Source organism: Tachypleus tridentatus, chromosome 10 (assembly GCF_004210375.1).
Source record: "Tachypleus tridentatus isolate NWPU-2018 chromosome 10, ASM421037v1, whole genome shotgun sequence".
Taxonomy (NCBI): domain Eukaryota; kingdom Metazoa; phylum Arthropoda; class Merostomata; order Xiphosura; family Limulidae; genus Tachypleus; species Tachypleus tridentatus.
The window spans coordinates 62,879,717-62,894,029 of record NC_134834.1 but is presented as its reverse complement, the minus strand read 5'-3'; the positions used below and the strand labels follow the sequence as shown (position 1 = coordinate 62,894,029).

Here is a 14,313-nt window from a genome sequence, read left to right as displayed (position 1 = left end):
TATTGTATTGAGACTGTTCCATCTAGTGTTAAACTTGTAAATTTCTCCCTATATTTTATCACATATAATGAAATCAAAATACATTATGAAATACAAAAATTTACTATATGGGTTTAAAAGCAAAAGTGCTGTTACTTAATCACATTTAGTAATTAATCAAAACTTTTAATGTATTTACTATGTTAAGGTGAAAATTATACAAGATGAAAAGCACAAGTAAATACTGAATCAACTAAACTGTATGTCTAAAAAAAAAAAGACACTGAAATGGGTGGTTATTTGACAATTAACATGGTACCACTGTTAAAAATCATTTTACTAAAATATTAAAAATTTTCAAGTTTCTTGTGAAATAAAAATAATAAATGCATTTTTGTGTATATGGCACACCTGCTTCCAGTTGGTTTTGTCTTTCATATTCCCAGTTGATTCTTGAAGATCAGTCATTTCCTGATTACTGTGGTGAGCAATGGAGGTATAATACATGTTTTGTGGTTCTTGGTTCAAGAGATTTTCTATAGAAATTGATCTTGAGGTGCTGGGTTCTTCTTCCTCTTTGTGCCTCCTTTTTTGAGACAAATACACTGAGAAAAAAGTTGAAAAGTACTTATTGTTGATGTCACTTACATGACCATGTCTCATAAATATAATAAATCCAACTAATGCAAACAAGTTGGTTATGTTAAATTAAAAATGTCACATATTAGGCAGAATTACACATAGTCTGCCTAGGTTTAATTGTATATAAATAAATAATAACCTCAATTCATAACTGATCAGAACTTTAAACACTAAACCTATCAAAATTTTGTCTCTTGCTAACTGGCAGTGATCTTGCTAAACTCAAAGGAAACCCACTCAAGATCTTACAATTTAACTTATCATCTGCTTGAATCATTTTATTATTTAGCTACCCAAAAACTTGTTAATTACAATATCAGGAGTCTTACTATGTAACTGACATATTATTATTTACTTGCCACAAATTTATTACTTAGACTACCAGGAACCTTATCATCTGTTTGAGATATTCTCATTTAGATATAATCTCTTATACAGGTAACCAGATGTCTTGTCATCTGCACAAGTTCTTGTAATTAATGTATCAAAACCTTTCGATCAGACCTGATCAGAATAATTTAGATTACCAAAATTCTTACCATCTGCTTGAATCACTGTCATTTAACTATAGCTAAATGACCTAAAATCTTGCCATCAGGATAAGACCTTATTATCTATGTTATTACTTTATTATTATCTGTATCTTCTGTTCATTACAACTCATATTTTAGTTGACAATAGTGTTTTAAAACAATATGTTAGCTTTAAGGCAGTGTTATATAATATATTTTAAACTTGTTCTCAAAATACAAAGTAATCAACTATAACAACTGACACTTTAGTATAACTATAACATAATTCCTAGGATTGACATATGAAAAAATGTTTATTATTTTTCAACTTATATAGGTGAAAAAAATAACAATACTGAATTCAGACAAACATTTTATATTTTTTCTGATAAGTAATTTTTAACTAAAGACAACAAGTTGAAAAATATTCAACTTTATAATGACTAGAAATTTTACCTTTTGTTACTTTGAGAAAAGTGTTAATTTATGTGTACTTAGAAAAGTTTCTAATCAATTTGATAAACTTTATTCATAACTGGAGTTACCTTTACTAACTAAAAAAAATCAGAAATTTCAAACAAAAAATAAGTTGCAAATAGAAGAGTTCACTATCATAACTTACATTTTTGTGATTTTTTGACGTCTTCATTGAATAAATGCACCATTATTCTTTGGCTAAGGTTCTTTTCTATGATCCTGAAATGTTTACAAAATTATGATTTTGTGTGCTAATTTACCCCCAACTTCTGAAGTTTTATATTATACATGGTCACAGTATATATTAAAAAAAGAAAACTCATATCAATTGCATCAGTGTTTTACGAGCATTTTATCTAGTATTAAAGTACTCTTAAGTGAGTTTATAAATAAAGCTGGCATTAAATGCCCTATTTTTATTTTATTATACTTACTGTAATAACCCTGTTAATAAGGTACCAAATATTTGCACAGTACAAATTTTGCTTCAATTAATATTACAGTGTCTGTAGTAAGGGATAGCTTTAGTATTTTTTTTTAATTTCACATTGCTAATGTTATATATTAAAAATGAATAACAAAATATTAATTCAGAAGGTTTACTTTGTATTTTTTTTCTTTCACTCAAACATAATCAAAGTAAATTTAGAAATTCATTCAATTATTATCAAACTCTGTTACTATCATTACAGAAAAAAGGTTTTCTTAATTATTTATGAATTATAAACAATCCATTTTGGTAACAGTAAGAAGTAACTTTATTGTTCAGTTTCAAATGTTGTTGAAACAATAAAACTATTAATATTTCATATTTCAAGTCTAACAGAAACAAATGCAGTTTTTCTTTACTTTAATATAAACAGTGTATATTTAATGATTGTTTACTCATATGTTTAAATCATAAGAATGTGAATATGTTCAAGTATTTATGAGTTCAAGATTTTGTTTGTTTTTCCTTTTCATAGAAAAATCTATTTGATGTTCACCTTCTAGCTATTTTTATACATATATTACAAAATATTACTTTTTTGTTCATTTATTTCTCCCACTCTGTGTTATTTTAATTTTTAGCTCTGTGGGTTTAATATGGCAGTAGTAAATTATTTGACATAGTATATTTTGACGTGTATACAAATTATAATTATTGACAAAAATATTAATGATTTATTTATGATTACATTAATATCTGTCTCCTAGTAAATAGTGCTTCTTTTCTCACATGATTTTTACTTGTTCACAGTTAAACCAGAGGTTGTATTTACCTTCTTGTCTGTAATTAAAGCATATACCTTTATTAATTAAGTAATACATCCATTTACCTTACTACAGTAGTTTAAATTTTAAAAACATAAAATAACTTCCTAATCTGTTAAATTAGAATTTAAACAGGACACTTTTAGCTCACCTATCTATAGTTAGAGAAGGGGCCTGTCTTTGTTGAGTAAAATATTTTCTTAGTGGAGATATAACAGAGAGTGGCTCAAGAGACACAGAGGCTGGTATAAAAGTTATCTGTAAACCAAACAAAACAGACTTTAGAATTCTGTACATATCAATATAAAAAAAATAAAAATATTTGTCAGTGGAAGCTACTTCAAGTTTAATGTTTTATTATTCTATGTAATAAAGTAACATTTAATAATATCTATGTTGTGTTTTCACAATATAAATATACATATCTATAATGTCTAAGTAATTAAATTTGTTCTACATTCATGGTCTTGAAATTTCAAATGAAAAAATAATTTCTTCTATTGTGTTATATAGAAGATATTTAAAAGCCTAAATATACAGTCCCTCAACTACTAATTATTTAAACAATGTACTTATAAATAAATATCTGGCTCACTTTCTTAAATGTGGGAACAACAATAACTGTAAGAAAGAACTGGAGAGCAAACAAAGTGAGAACAATTTTTTGCTAAATGTGTATATACTAAAAATAATGTTTTAGTGTAAATCTACCTCAAGTTTTTCTGCCTTCAGTGGAAATGTGAGTTTAGAATTTTGTTCTTTTAACAGTTGTTCATATCTCTGCCTAGTTTCTTTCATCTTTAGAAAATCAACTTGAGAATTCTCTTCAAATATTGCATAGTAGTCAGTAATAAAATATCCAATGAGCTGATTAATTACTGACTGATCTTTTAGTCTTGTCATGCCATCTGAAAATCTGTAAGAAGCCAATTATAAGGATGCATTTATTTCTAATAAACCTGAGCTTTTCAGCATTGATTAAAAAAGTAATACCATTAAAGTCTGTTTAAAAAAGCATAGAAATCAACTGATTAAAAGTTTCAATTTATACATACTATCTAATATCCATAAAAGAACAATTAATACATAAAACGTTTGTCATGTGTCTCTGAGAGACATTCAATGCATACTTTATGATAATTAGCACAATTCTTTCTATCATTACCAAAAATAATTTTTTGCAATTTACTTTATACTGAAATGGTAATTTTTTAAATAATACAGTACAAGAGCATAAAATAGTTAAACACAATGCAAAAAAATACTTGGATAAGTTTCTACTTTAAATTTTTAAAAGCTTTGTTATAGTGTTTCTTAATGTAGTTTTTAAGAGAATAAAACTATGTACACACATACAATAACAGACCTGAACAAGTTGGGTCCAAACACAAAACTCAGAGCACATGGTCCCATTTTGTTTTGATCTTCATGACTAGCAACTTCCTGCAAAAACTGTGACAAATATTTCAAGAGGTGGAAGTTTTGAGGAGGTATCTTCTCCAATAAACATTTTAACATTCTGGAACACTCTTCTCGATTATTTCTACAGTCTATGAGGAGACCAATTAAAAACATGTTTGAAAATAGGCCCTCATAAAAGATTGTTGATGTCAGAAAGTGGTTGCTATGGTTGTTAACATCTACAAGATCTATCACAACACAGCAACCACATTATTCTCTAAGATTACCAATTACTCATTCACATCATGAAAGGCACTTATAAAATCAAAAGGTCAATGTCTGATAACCTTTGGTTCTAAGCCATCATGAATATTTCTTATCTGCACAGAAAAAAAAATGTAAACATTCTGCTTAGAAATAAATACAAACATAAAGGTTTTGACATATGTCAGAAATGGGGACTTACTGTTGAAAGTATACATATGGATTTTCATCATATACATGTATATGTCAACAAAATCTTGAATAAACTACACTTTCTACATTTACACCTTACCATCTATAGCAGAAAAAGAAATTAAAATCATCCAACTCATTTAAAAATAACAAACTAAAATAAATTAATTCATGAAAGAAATTAATAACACTAACATACTAACACTTTAAGAGACATACCTCAGTGTATTTTAATGGTTAAAATTCTATTAACCTTCTGAGAAGAGAAATATTAAAGCACATGCCAATTTACCTCTATAATTATAATTCATAAGGGATATTGTTTGCTATAGATTAAAAACTTTTTAAAGGGTTCTTTAAAAAAAAAAGCAATAAGTTGTTACAGCATACATGAAATATATGTGAAAGAGCCAGAAGAAATTAATCCAAAATTAGATATGTCAAATATATTATTATAAACACAAGGAAACAACTGAAAATGGGACAGTTCTTTTTTTTTTCATATTGATATGTTTATTGTGGTATTTATCCATTGATTGATTGAGTGTGTGGAATTAAGCATAAAGCTACACAATGGGCTATCTGTGCTCTGCCACCATGGGTATTAAAACCCAGTTTCTAGCAGTGTGATTTCACAGACATACAACTGTGCCACTGGGGTTGGGTGGTGAGGTGGATGATATTCCATAGCACCATTTTTTATTTGTTTTAATGTTTACTTTAACATTTGATTAGTATACATTATATCAACAAAATAATTCAGTTCTAAAAGTTTAACTTCACAGATGTAGCCTGAAACTGTAAATACTGTAAGTACTTTTTCATGGCCTCGTCTTTGATGGAATGTCGAAAAAAATCAAAATGTAGCTAACACCATTTCCATTGCTTTTTACCAGTGACTTCCAAACTATTTTCACTGATGACACCCTAATCCATTTTCCTGGTTTGAGTGGCACCCCTACTACCACATGAAATATTTTTTGTAGCTGTTTAAAGTAATTTTTTAAATATTTTTAATTATTCTTAATTTGGTGAAACTTTTGTAACACCCTAACAATTTGCCTAAATGCACAGTTCAGAAATGACTGCTTTACACTACTTATTCATAACATGCTGTATGTAACTTTAATTTGAGTGATAAAGAAAGCATGGCTGAAGCTAGTTCAAATATTTTAAAATTAACTCTTGTTTAATTAATTTCTTAAGTTCAAAATTAACTTTATGCTTTTCTTTTAAATTTGCTTGAAACAATTGGTAATGCAAAAAAAACCTAACATAATATTAATAAATGTTTAATTAGAAATGAATATTAATTCTTTATCATAAAATAAGAAAGACATTACCTCTTATTGAATAAAGAAAGTCTGTGCACAGTGAAAAAGGTACAACTGGTTCAGGAAGTTCCCAAAGGAAAAGCTTCAGTAAACTGGCAGCAGAGGGTACATCCCCTTCTGTTTCTAATGATGCATCTCCAGTCTGGTCAAAAGAAATTTTCAGCTTGTCTATTAAGTAAGCATTCCCACCTTCCCTAAAAATACCTTCATGTTTCAGGCCTATTAAAAGAGAAAAATGAAACCTTTATTATGAAAACAAAATTTAACATTTCAATCATTGTAATTATTTATCCTTAATTCTTATAATTTATGTAAAATTATTTACATATCATTAAAATATTGTTTGTATAGCTGTAATACTGGTTTATGCCCAGGGATTATAATATGTAAAATTGATTTTTCATTAACATAATGTCAAGAGTTTGTTCTTTTTCTATTGAAATACAATAGTTTCTATTTTTTTAGTAAAAAATACACAGAATGTAATATAAATATAAATAATGGCCATTAAATTACACAAAGAAATTATACAGCCTACTAAGCAAACCTACCATTTTCAATAATGTACTGACACAATCTGTTGATCACAAAAGGTACTGAGCTTTGAGAAGAGTTATTTTCTATTAAAATGTCTAAAGGAACTCCAAAAGTTTTCACATGATGGGAAGATAGTCTTTTTTTTGAGAAAGGAGAACTAAGAAGGTTCCTTAACCAATCATAGTGGCTTTCATCATCAACTTCATGATGTTGCTGTTAAAAAGCATACAATAGTAGATTCAAGATAAATAACTTTGAAATTACTAAATATCATCCTGTTAAACATGTAAAAGTATTATGATAAAATACAATGTGTTATAACAAAGTTTTCAGTTATGGGTGTTGACATCTTTCTGGGAAGGTGGGGGGGTACAAAGTCAAAATCAAAGGATGATGGACCTGCCTTCAAATTTTCACTATTTTAGTCAATAGAATAGAGAAGCTCCAACAGTCAGGTTTCACTGTTTCAGTATCTGTATGGTTAATTTAAACCATACTGCAGATTTGCAGCTATGTATATATATGTACCCTAAAATAGTGAAATTGGTTGATCCTAACTACACTTTCTCATGGGATGTCTGCATCAGTTTCTTTGATAATGTGTTTCCAGTATTAATAGCAGATAACAACAGGTTAACACCAATCATACCATGTCAGGGTTCAGGAGGTGTTGGCAAGACCTGATGACTTTAATGATTTGAGTGAGAACTGTCATGCCCAATGTCCAAGAAGCTGCAAGAGTAGCAGTGTGTTTTGATATTTAGCTACAGTGTAGGTGTATATATAGATTTTGAATAAAGCTGCTAATAAACTTGGCAACTTTTATTTAAGTTGAAAAGTAAGAATTATAAGTAGTGTAAAACTGTGAAGTGGCTAAGGACCAGCAGTACTACATCAATGATACTGACCCAGACAGATGAAATTGAAGAACTATAAGAATGCACAAAGAAGTTGAAGTGTGAAGTTCAAAAAGTAGATATAAGATACAGTGTGAAAAAATGCAATACAATATCAATTGAGAATTGAAAGCCTAGTGTGATATGTAATAGGAAAACCATAGAGCACGTTACAAGTTCTATTTACCTTTGAAGCAGAATATACAGAGATGGAGATAGCCATGAAGAAGTGATCACCACAAATGGTAAATCTAACACTACATTTGACAGACTCAGAAAATTGCTGAACAACAGAAGTATGAATATGAAAATGAGAGTTAGGTTTTATAATTGTTTTGTTGTGCCTATCCTGCTGTATTCAGGACATGTTGTGCAACATGGCAAATGTACAAAAAGAATGAAAAATGTTAAATGCATTCCACACAAAAAACCTGCATCAAACATTACAATTATTATGGAAGAATAAAGTATCAAACATAGAGACATGCTGAAGTGCAGATAAGAATGTGAACTGATAGATTTAGTCAAAGAAGAATGAAATGAATGGGTAATATCATAAGAATGGATGACACAATTATTGTGAAGCAAGTGATGAATTTGAAGACTAAAGTAGAAAGACAGGACAACCAAAGCTCATGTGAAAAAATATAATGAGAAAGATATCAGCGAAAGAACTATCACATAAGAAGAAACAGAGAAGATAAAATTAGATGGAAAAAAAGATATCATCAATGGATGGCCAATTGTGTCAGAAGACATAAAATGAACTAAGTGCTAAGTAAGTAACTGTGTCTTCATCAGAGATTAAACACTTATTTATTAAGATTAATATTCTAGACAAAAATTTACAACATACGTCATTTCTTATGCTATTGAAGACAAATATTAATTAGGAAATAAATAAGTGTTTATTAGATATAATACAGAATCAAAGAATATTTTGTAGGTACCTAACTTACAAGTTTTAGCAACAGATTTTTTGAAATATAAATTTATATTAAAAAACATACAGTTTGAGTTTTTACTGAGTAAAAATGAAGTCATTATTTGTATATAATAAACTCCTCCTTGCTTAAAAGTTAAAATAAGAATATGAGCTTCATAAGCATAAGCTTTGTTCATCATTTAATATTCCTGCTGCAATGCTAATACACTGATCTGAAATGTGCTAGTGGTAGTTGGAGCAAATAAGAGCTTTGAAAAATCATATCTGATTAATATTTTCTCTTTAGCCCACTTGATATTGCTACTTATCTATAAAGAAATGAACAGATAGCCAACACATATTGTAAGCTGCATTTAGTTTCATGACAGCATAAATTTCTAACAAGAAATTTTTGTTACAATATATATCTATGTGAACTATAGGATTGTGTACTGTAGTTTTTTTATTCAAGTTAAATTCAACAGTTCAATGTGATTCATCATTTTTATCAATCAGTCAAAAATGAGTTTTCATTCATAGTGAGCTTTAGAATTAAGTGATACCAATTAAAACCTAATCATCTTTCACTATTTCTAGCTCTAAGAACCATATATTAATGGAAAGTATGTTGCAATTACAAATCTTAGATAACATACAGTAAGATAAAAATAAAGATGTACATAACCAACATCTTTCATTTTGTATCTAAGGGATTATAAAAGCTATTAAAATCAAAACACAGAATATATAAATTATACTATTTTATGTGCATTATCAATTGCATACTACATTTATTAAATACATTTTATGATGACTTACATTAAAGCAAAATAAGAAATAAATATTTACTTGTACATTTATATCTCAAACTGTGCATGTACACACTCATGCAAACCAAAATAGAGCTAGATGGAAAATAACAAACAAAATGATTATTTAACAGTCTCAGAATAGAAACAATCAACAGACATGAGCTAAAAAAATACAAAAAATTGAAATTATGATTTACACTAAATATAAATGAATCCATGTAAAAGAAGAAAAAATATTCAAGAAAGATTATACCTCTTTATGTTTTGTCATATTTGTATTGTCTGTAGTCCCAAAGATAGCAGGCCTACGCATGTTTTCAGAGTACAGAATAACTTCAGTTCCTTCAATGCGACATGGACGTGGAACCCTACATCAAACAACAAAAATTACAGTAAAAATTAAGAAACGATACATCATAACAATATAACCTGTGTCATAAAATATCATCTTATTTTTAACACACAGTACTTGTTCTTCAGTTCTGTTCATAAAAATAAAATGCACAACTTTAAGACTAAAATGTACCAAATAACCAGGCTAATTCATAAAGAGGTTGACAAAAACAAGTGACACAATAATAGAAGAAAGTTTTCCATGTGAATAAATTAATATACACAAACAGAACATAAACACAAGAAAATGAGTGAAATTGACTGATTTATGAAAATAAAAGGCGACATAGTAGATGAGTATAACATCAACTTATTAAAGATGGTAGCCTCTAATAAATCTACTAAATTTTTGTTACTCATTCAATGGCTAATGAAATATATCCAAATTTCTACAACTGTAAAATTTTCAAAAGCATGTCTTGATGACATATATATACATGTGTAGGTAAATTTGTAGCTTCAGTAACTGAATGAATCACCAGAAACTAAATAGACACAATAAATAAGAAGCAAAACCTATATATGTATAATTTGAGAAAATATACTTTATTTCCATTAAGTAAATACCTTACACTAAAATAATTTTTTTAAATGAAAGAGCCCCTCAGTAGCAAAGTAAAATGTTAGCAGACTTATACCACTAAACAGGTTTTGATATTCATACTGTGGAAACATAGATAGTAGCTCATTGTGTAACTTAGTGCTTAAGTACATAGAAAAGATAAAAAAAAAAGTAAAATAATACTAGTAATAAATTTAAAGGATAAAATGAATTATCAACAAAAGATACCCTGATGGGTTGATAAAACAGCTTATTCTTTGTCGTAATGAGACATTTTGAAGGATTCTACAAATGAAATTACACATCAGTTGTGATTAAAAATAACAATATTAACAAAATGACTTTACTTTACATTAAAATAACAAACTGACAAAATTATTTTCATGGAAGTAAATGTACAATTCAGTTGATTGAGAACCGTACTCCTTTAATGAGTTGCAACACATTTGTCAAACACTCAAGGACACTGAATCATTCTTCTTTTCTACTTGAAAATTTTCATACATAGCTTAGAGGATATTAGAAAACTTCATTTATTACGAGACTGATCAACTAGAACACCAAGATATCTTTTTCCAACAACTCTGTTAAAGTTACTCCCATCAAAATTATACTCACAGTTAAAATTGCACTATTCCACATCCATTACCTTGCATTTATTATAACTCAAAGCTATCAGCCGTATATTTTCCAAAGTCACCAAATAATCAAAATTCATAGGCAGGAGCACCATTTAATGTCACTGGCAAATTTAAATAATCTGTTAACCATTTCTTAATGTCATATCCTCGATGTAAATCAAAAAGATTAATGGTTCTAAAACAGAGCTATGCAGTACCCCCTGCACTAAAATATAACTTTTTAACAAACCCTATATGTGGCACCTTGTTAAGTGCTGATTAGAAATCCAAATACACCAAATCTACACTTACTCTTACATCTACATAAGCAGTGACCTTTCTAAAGAATGTCAAAGAATTTATAAGACAAGATTTTCTCCTAGTGAATCCATGCTAACTATCCAATAAACATTTTGTAAAATGACTTTTCAAAGCATCTTTTATCAGACTTTCAAAAACTTTTTTCACCATTGAGGTAAGATTAATATGCTTGTAATTTCAGGGACAATTTTTATCTTTTCTGTTGAATTTCTGATATTCTGGCACCAGTCCTGTATTCAAGGGCTTAGAAAAAACAGTAATAAGTAGCTCACATACCTAATCTTAACAATTCATTATATGACCCAGAAGGTTTATCATTCTCTAAACTTTACAAGTTTTCCAAGCTCAGAACTGAAGTGATCATTTTGCTAAATTTTCTTTCCATCCAGCATCTGTTCAGGTTGAGAATACTGCTTAAAACTTTAGTAAAATATTGAAGAAAAGTAGAATTCAATAATGGCCATCTGATAATTGTCAGATCTCTCATGATTACAGTTGATTTCTTTATATTCATAATAATTGTCTCTAATTTTATCTTTTATATCTTTTGTAGACAAACCTGAGTTTTTACTTGTATCCACCCACTTTTCTCTATAAAAAATGTACTTATCTTGGATATTTCAGATTTTTTTTTTTCATTTGATCAGTAACTCCAGTTTGTTCAGCTATTTAAATTCACAACAGATAATTATTCTCTCTTCAGAATTTGCCTTCTGATATTTGGAACCTAAATCTCATTTTTCTTTATCTCCATATGCAGTAAAACATAAGATGTAATTTAGGAGATATTGTAACTTGCGTCCAGATGTCCCCCAATCTCCACACTATCAACCATTTCAAGGCCCCACATAGCCAGGTGGTCATGGCACTCAACTCATAATCCGAGGGTCACGAGTTCGAATCCCCGTTGCACCAAACATGCTTGCCCTTTTAGTCATGGGGGCATTATAATATGAAAGTCAATCCCACTATTCACTGATAAAGGAATAGCCCATGAGTTGGCAGTGAGGGATGATGACTACCTGCCTTCCCTCTAGTCTTACACTGCTAAATTAGGGATGGCTAGTGAAGATAGCCATCATTTAGCTTTGTGCAAAATTCAAAACAAAACAAACCAATCAACCATTTCTTTATTAACATTTAACAATAAATATAAAATAATGTTATTCATACAGTTGGGTACCTAACCAATTGATGGACAAAACCATCTTGATAAATTTCTAAAAACATGTCTCCATTGTGATTTCTTAATCTATACATCTGAATTTAAAAGTTCCCACACTTATAGACTCATTAACAATTGAAATCTTCATCACTGTAGAGTTTCTCAAATGATTTTTCATCAGTTTCATCTAGTATTCTGTAAGAAGTTTCAAGTAAAAGCTTTTTTCTCTTATACCAATAACAGAAAATCAAGCATATTCAACCTCACTATTGTTAATTTTGGTGTCCACAAATTAAATATGATGTAATGCAATATATATTTTACATATAAAATCACCTTTTCCCTTTTCTTAATATTCTATTTCTTTTAAACAACCTACAACCCTGTATTTCAAAAAATTCCTGTGATAATTTTTTTTTTTCCATTTTGGTTTCAGTTACCCACATAATATCAAAATCCTCCCGAAACCATACCATGAGTAACAGTTTTAAATTACTGAAATATACAGATGTTATCTGTAAGATTTCTGAAACTGAATCCTAAAGATGTTCTGGTTTTTCTTATATAGAAGTTTTTGTTATTACTGTCATTATGAATTTAACAGCATGCACCACCTCATATTGTGAGACTATTCCTATTTTTTAGAAGTTTATTGCAATAACTGGATTCAGTTTTGAAACGAAATAATAATTTAACTCAGATGTTTCCTAGTATGCTAAAACTAACTATAAGATTCTCTTTATTTGATTCGTAACCTTTTTAAATAAAATTTTACAATTACTTAAGTAAATTAGGTTTCCAACACACAAACATATTCAGTTACTGAATTACTATTTAATCATTACATCTAACATTTCTGTTTGATAAATAATAATAGTAATACACGATTATTGCTGTTACCCCTTAAAAAACATCGTGCACAAGCATAAAATCTTACAAAATATATTACTATTAATCTTAACCAATGAGCATGCAAATATAAATACATCATCTCGACAATGGACTCCTACTGTACCGATGACAGCAATAATTATAGTGTGTTAACAGATAAAATTTGTAAACTAAGTTATCTGAATATTAACTTACACTTAATAGCTTAGCCCTGTACTCAATGGTTCTCTCTTCGAGTTACATATGTTTATTTATAACTATTAAATTTCACCATTAAAAGAAACATATACTGATAAAACGAAAATAAATATACAAATAGTAATAATAACATACATTGTTATGAAACCGGGCTTATTTTGATGTCTTAGTAGCGTAAGTTAAGCAGCGTACGTGATATTATAAACTTCCGCAATGACTCCTGTCCATAAAGCCAAATTATAACTCTGACCAAGAATCGTCGAAGGTGTTTTTTTTTTCTTTTCCAAATTTCAGCTCTATTAAACTTCTAAGTGATTTGAGCTGCACTGGAGAAAACAGTTTCTATTCAAGACAGGTATTTCTTTACGTTGAAAACAACATACACTTTTTGGTTGTTAGTACGTTTCTTTACGTTTCTTACAACCCAGGCTGATGAAATCTGTAAGTTGTACTAACATTACTAATCATAACATAAATACGTATTGATATACGTACCGATACCACAAAAATACATTTATACGACTATATATTAACAAAACTAAGCTATCCACAACTATGAGATGCCTTGATCTTTTCAGTATTTTTGATATAACACAAACGAAATTCTTTTGTCACATTTTTCGTTCATTACACAAAAAATTCTCACCAACTTATATGCTCTCGTAATAAATTCACGTAATCCTCCTCAAAGAATACCATCAACTAACTAATCTATAAGCATTGATTCTTCACATATAATGTAACGTCATTGCCTTCGAGTACAGTGATTGGTCGATTTCTCTTTCGTATTTCGGAGTAAATACATGTGCCGAATGACCTCGATTAAGCCTTGTTTACATTGTGACGGAAATTACGTGACAAAGAGCACATGCGCATTCACAATCATTAAATTCAACTCGACCTCCCAGGGCTGTTTTAACACGAGTACTGGTAAGATG

At 28.9% G+C, this 14,313-nt stretch overlaps 1 protein-coding gene across 5 annotated transcripts in view; it reads right to left on the bottom strand.

The window, feature by feature from the left end:
• LOC143229436 (protein FAM13A-like) overlaps positions 1-14,313 on the bottom strand; it is a 48,012-nt gene that overhangs the window by 16,374 nt on the left and 17,325 nt on the right. For 2 of the 5 annotated variants that reach the window (XM_076461769.1, XM_076461770.1), the window contains exons 1-9: positions 13,511-14,206; positions 9,479-9,593; positions 6,607-6,805; positions 6,065-6,274; positions 4,231-4,414; positions 3,576-3,780; positions 3,016-3,122; positions 1,756-1,829; positions 391-584 (exon numbers count right to left, since the gene is read on the bottom strand). In XM_076461769.1, the coding sequence (XP_076317884.1) occupies positions 391-584; positions 1,756-1,829; positions 3,016-3,122; positions 3,576-3,780; positions 4,231-4,414; positions 6,065-6,274; positions 6,607-6,805; positions 9,479-9,593; positions 13,511-13,512 (1,290 nt within the window). In that variant the 5' untranslated portion in view covers positions 13,513-14,206. Of the gene's footprint in view, positions 1-390; positions 585-1,755; positions 1,830-3,015; positions 3,123-3,575; positions 3,781-4,230; positions 4,415-6,064; positions 6,275-6,606; positions 6,806-9,478; positions 9,594-13,510; positions 14,207-14,313 lie in introns of those variants that run through there. The other 3 variants (XM_076461766.1, XM_076461767.1, XM_076461771.1) reach the window with 2 other exon arrangements.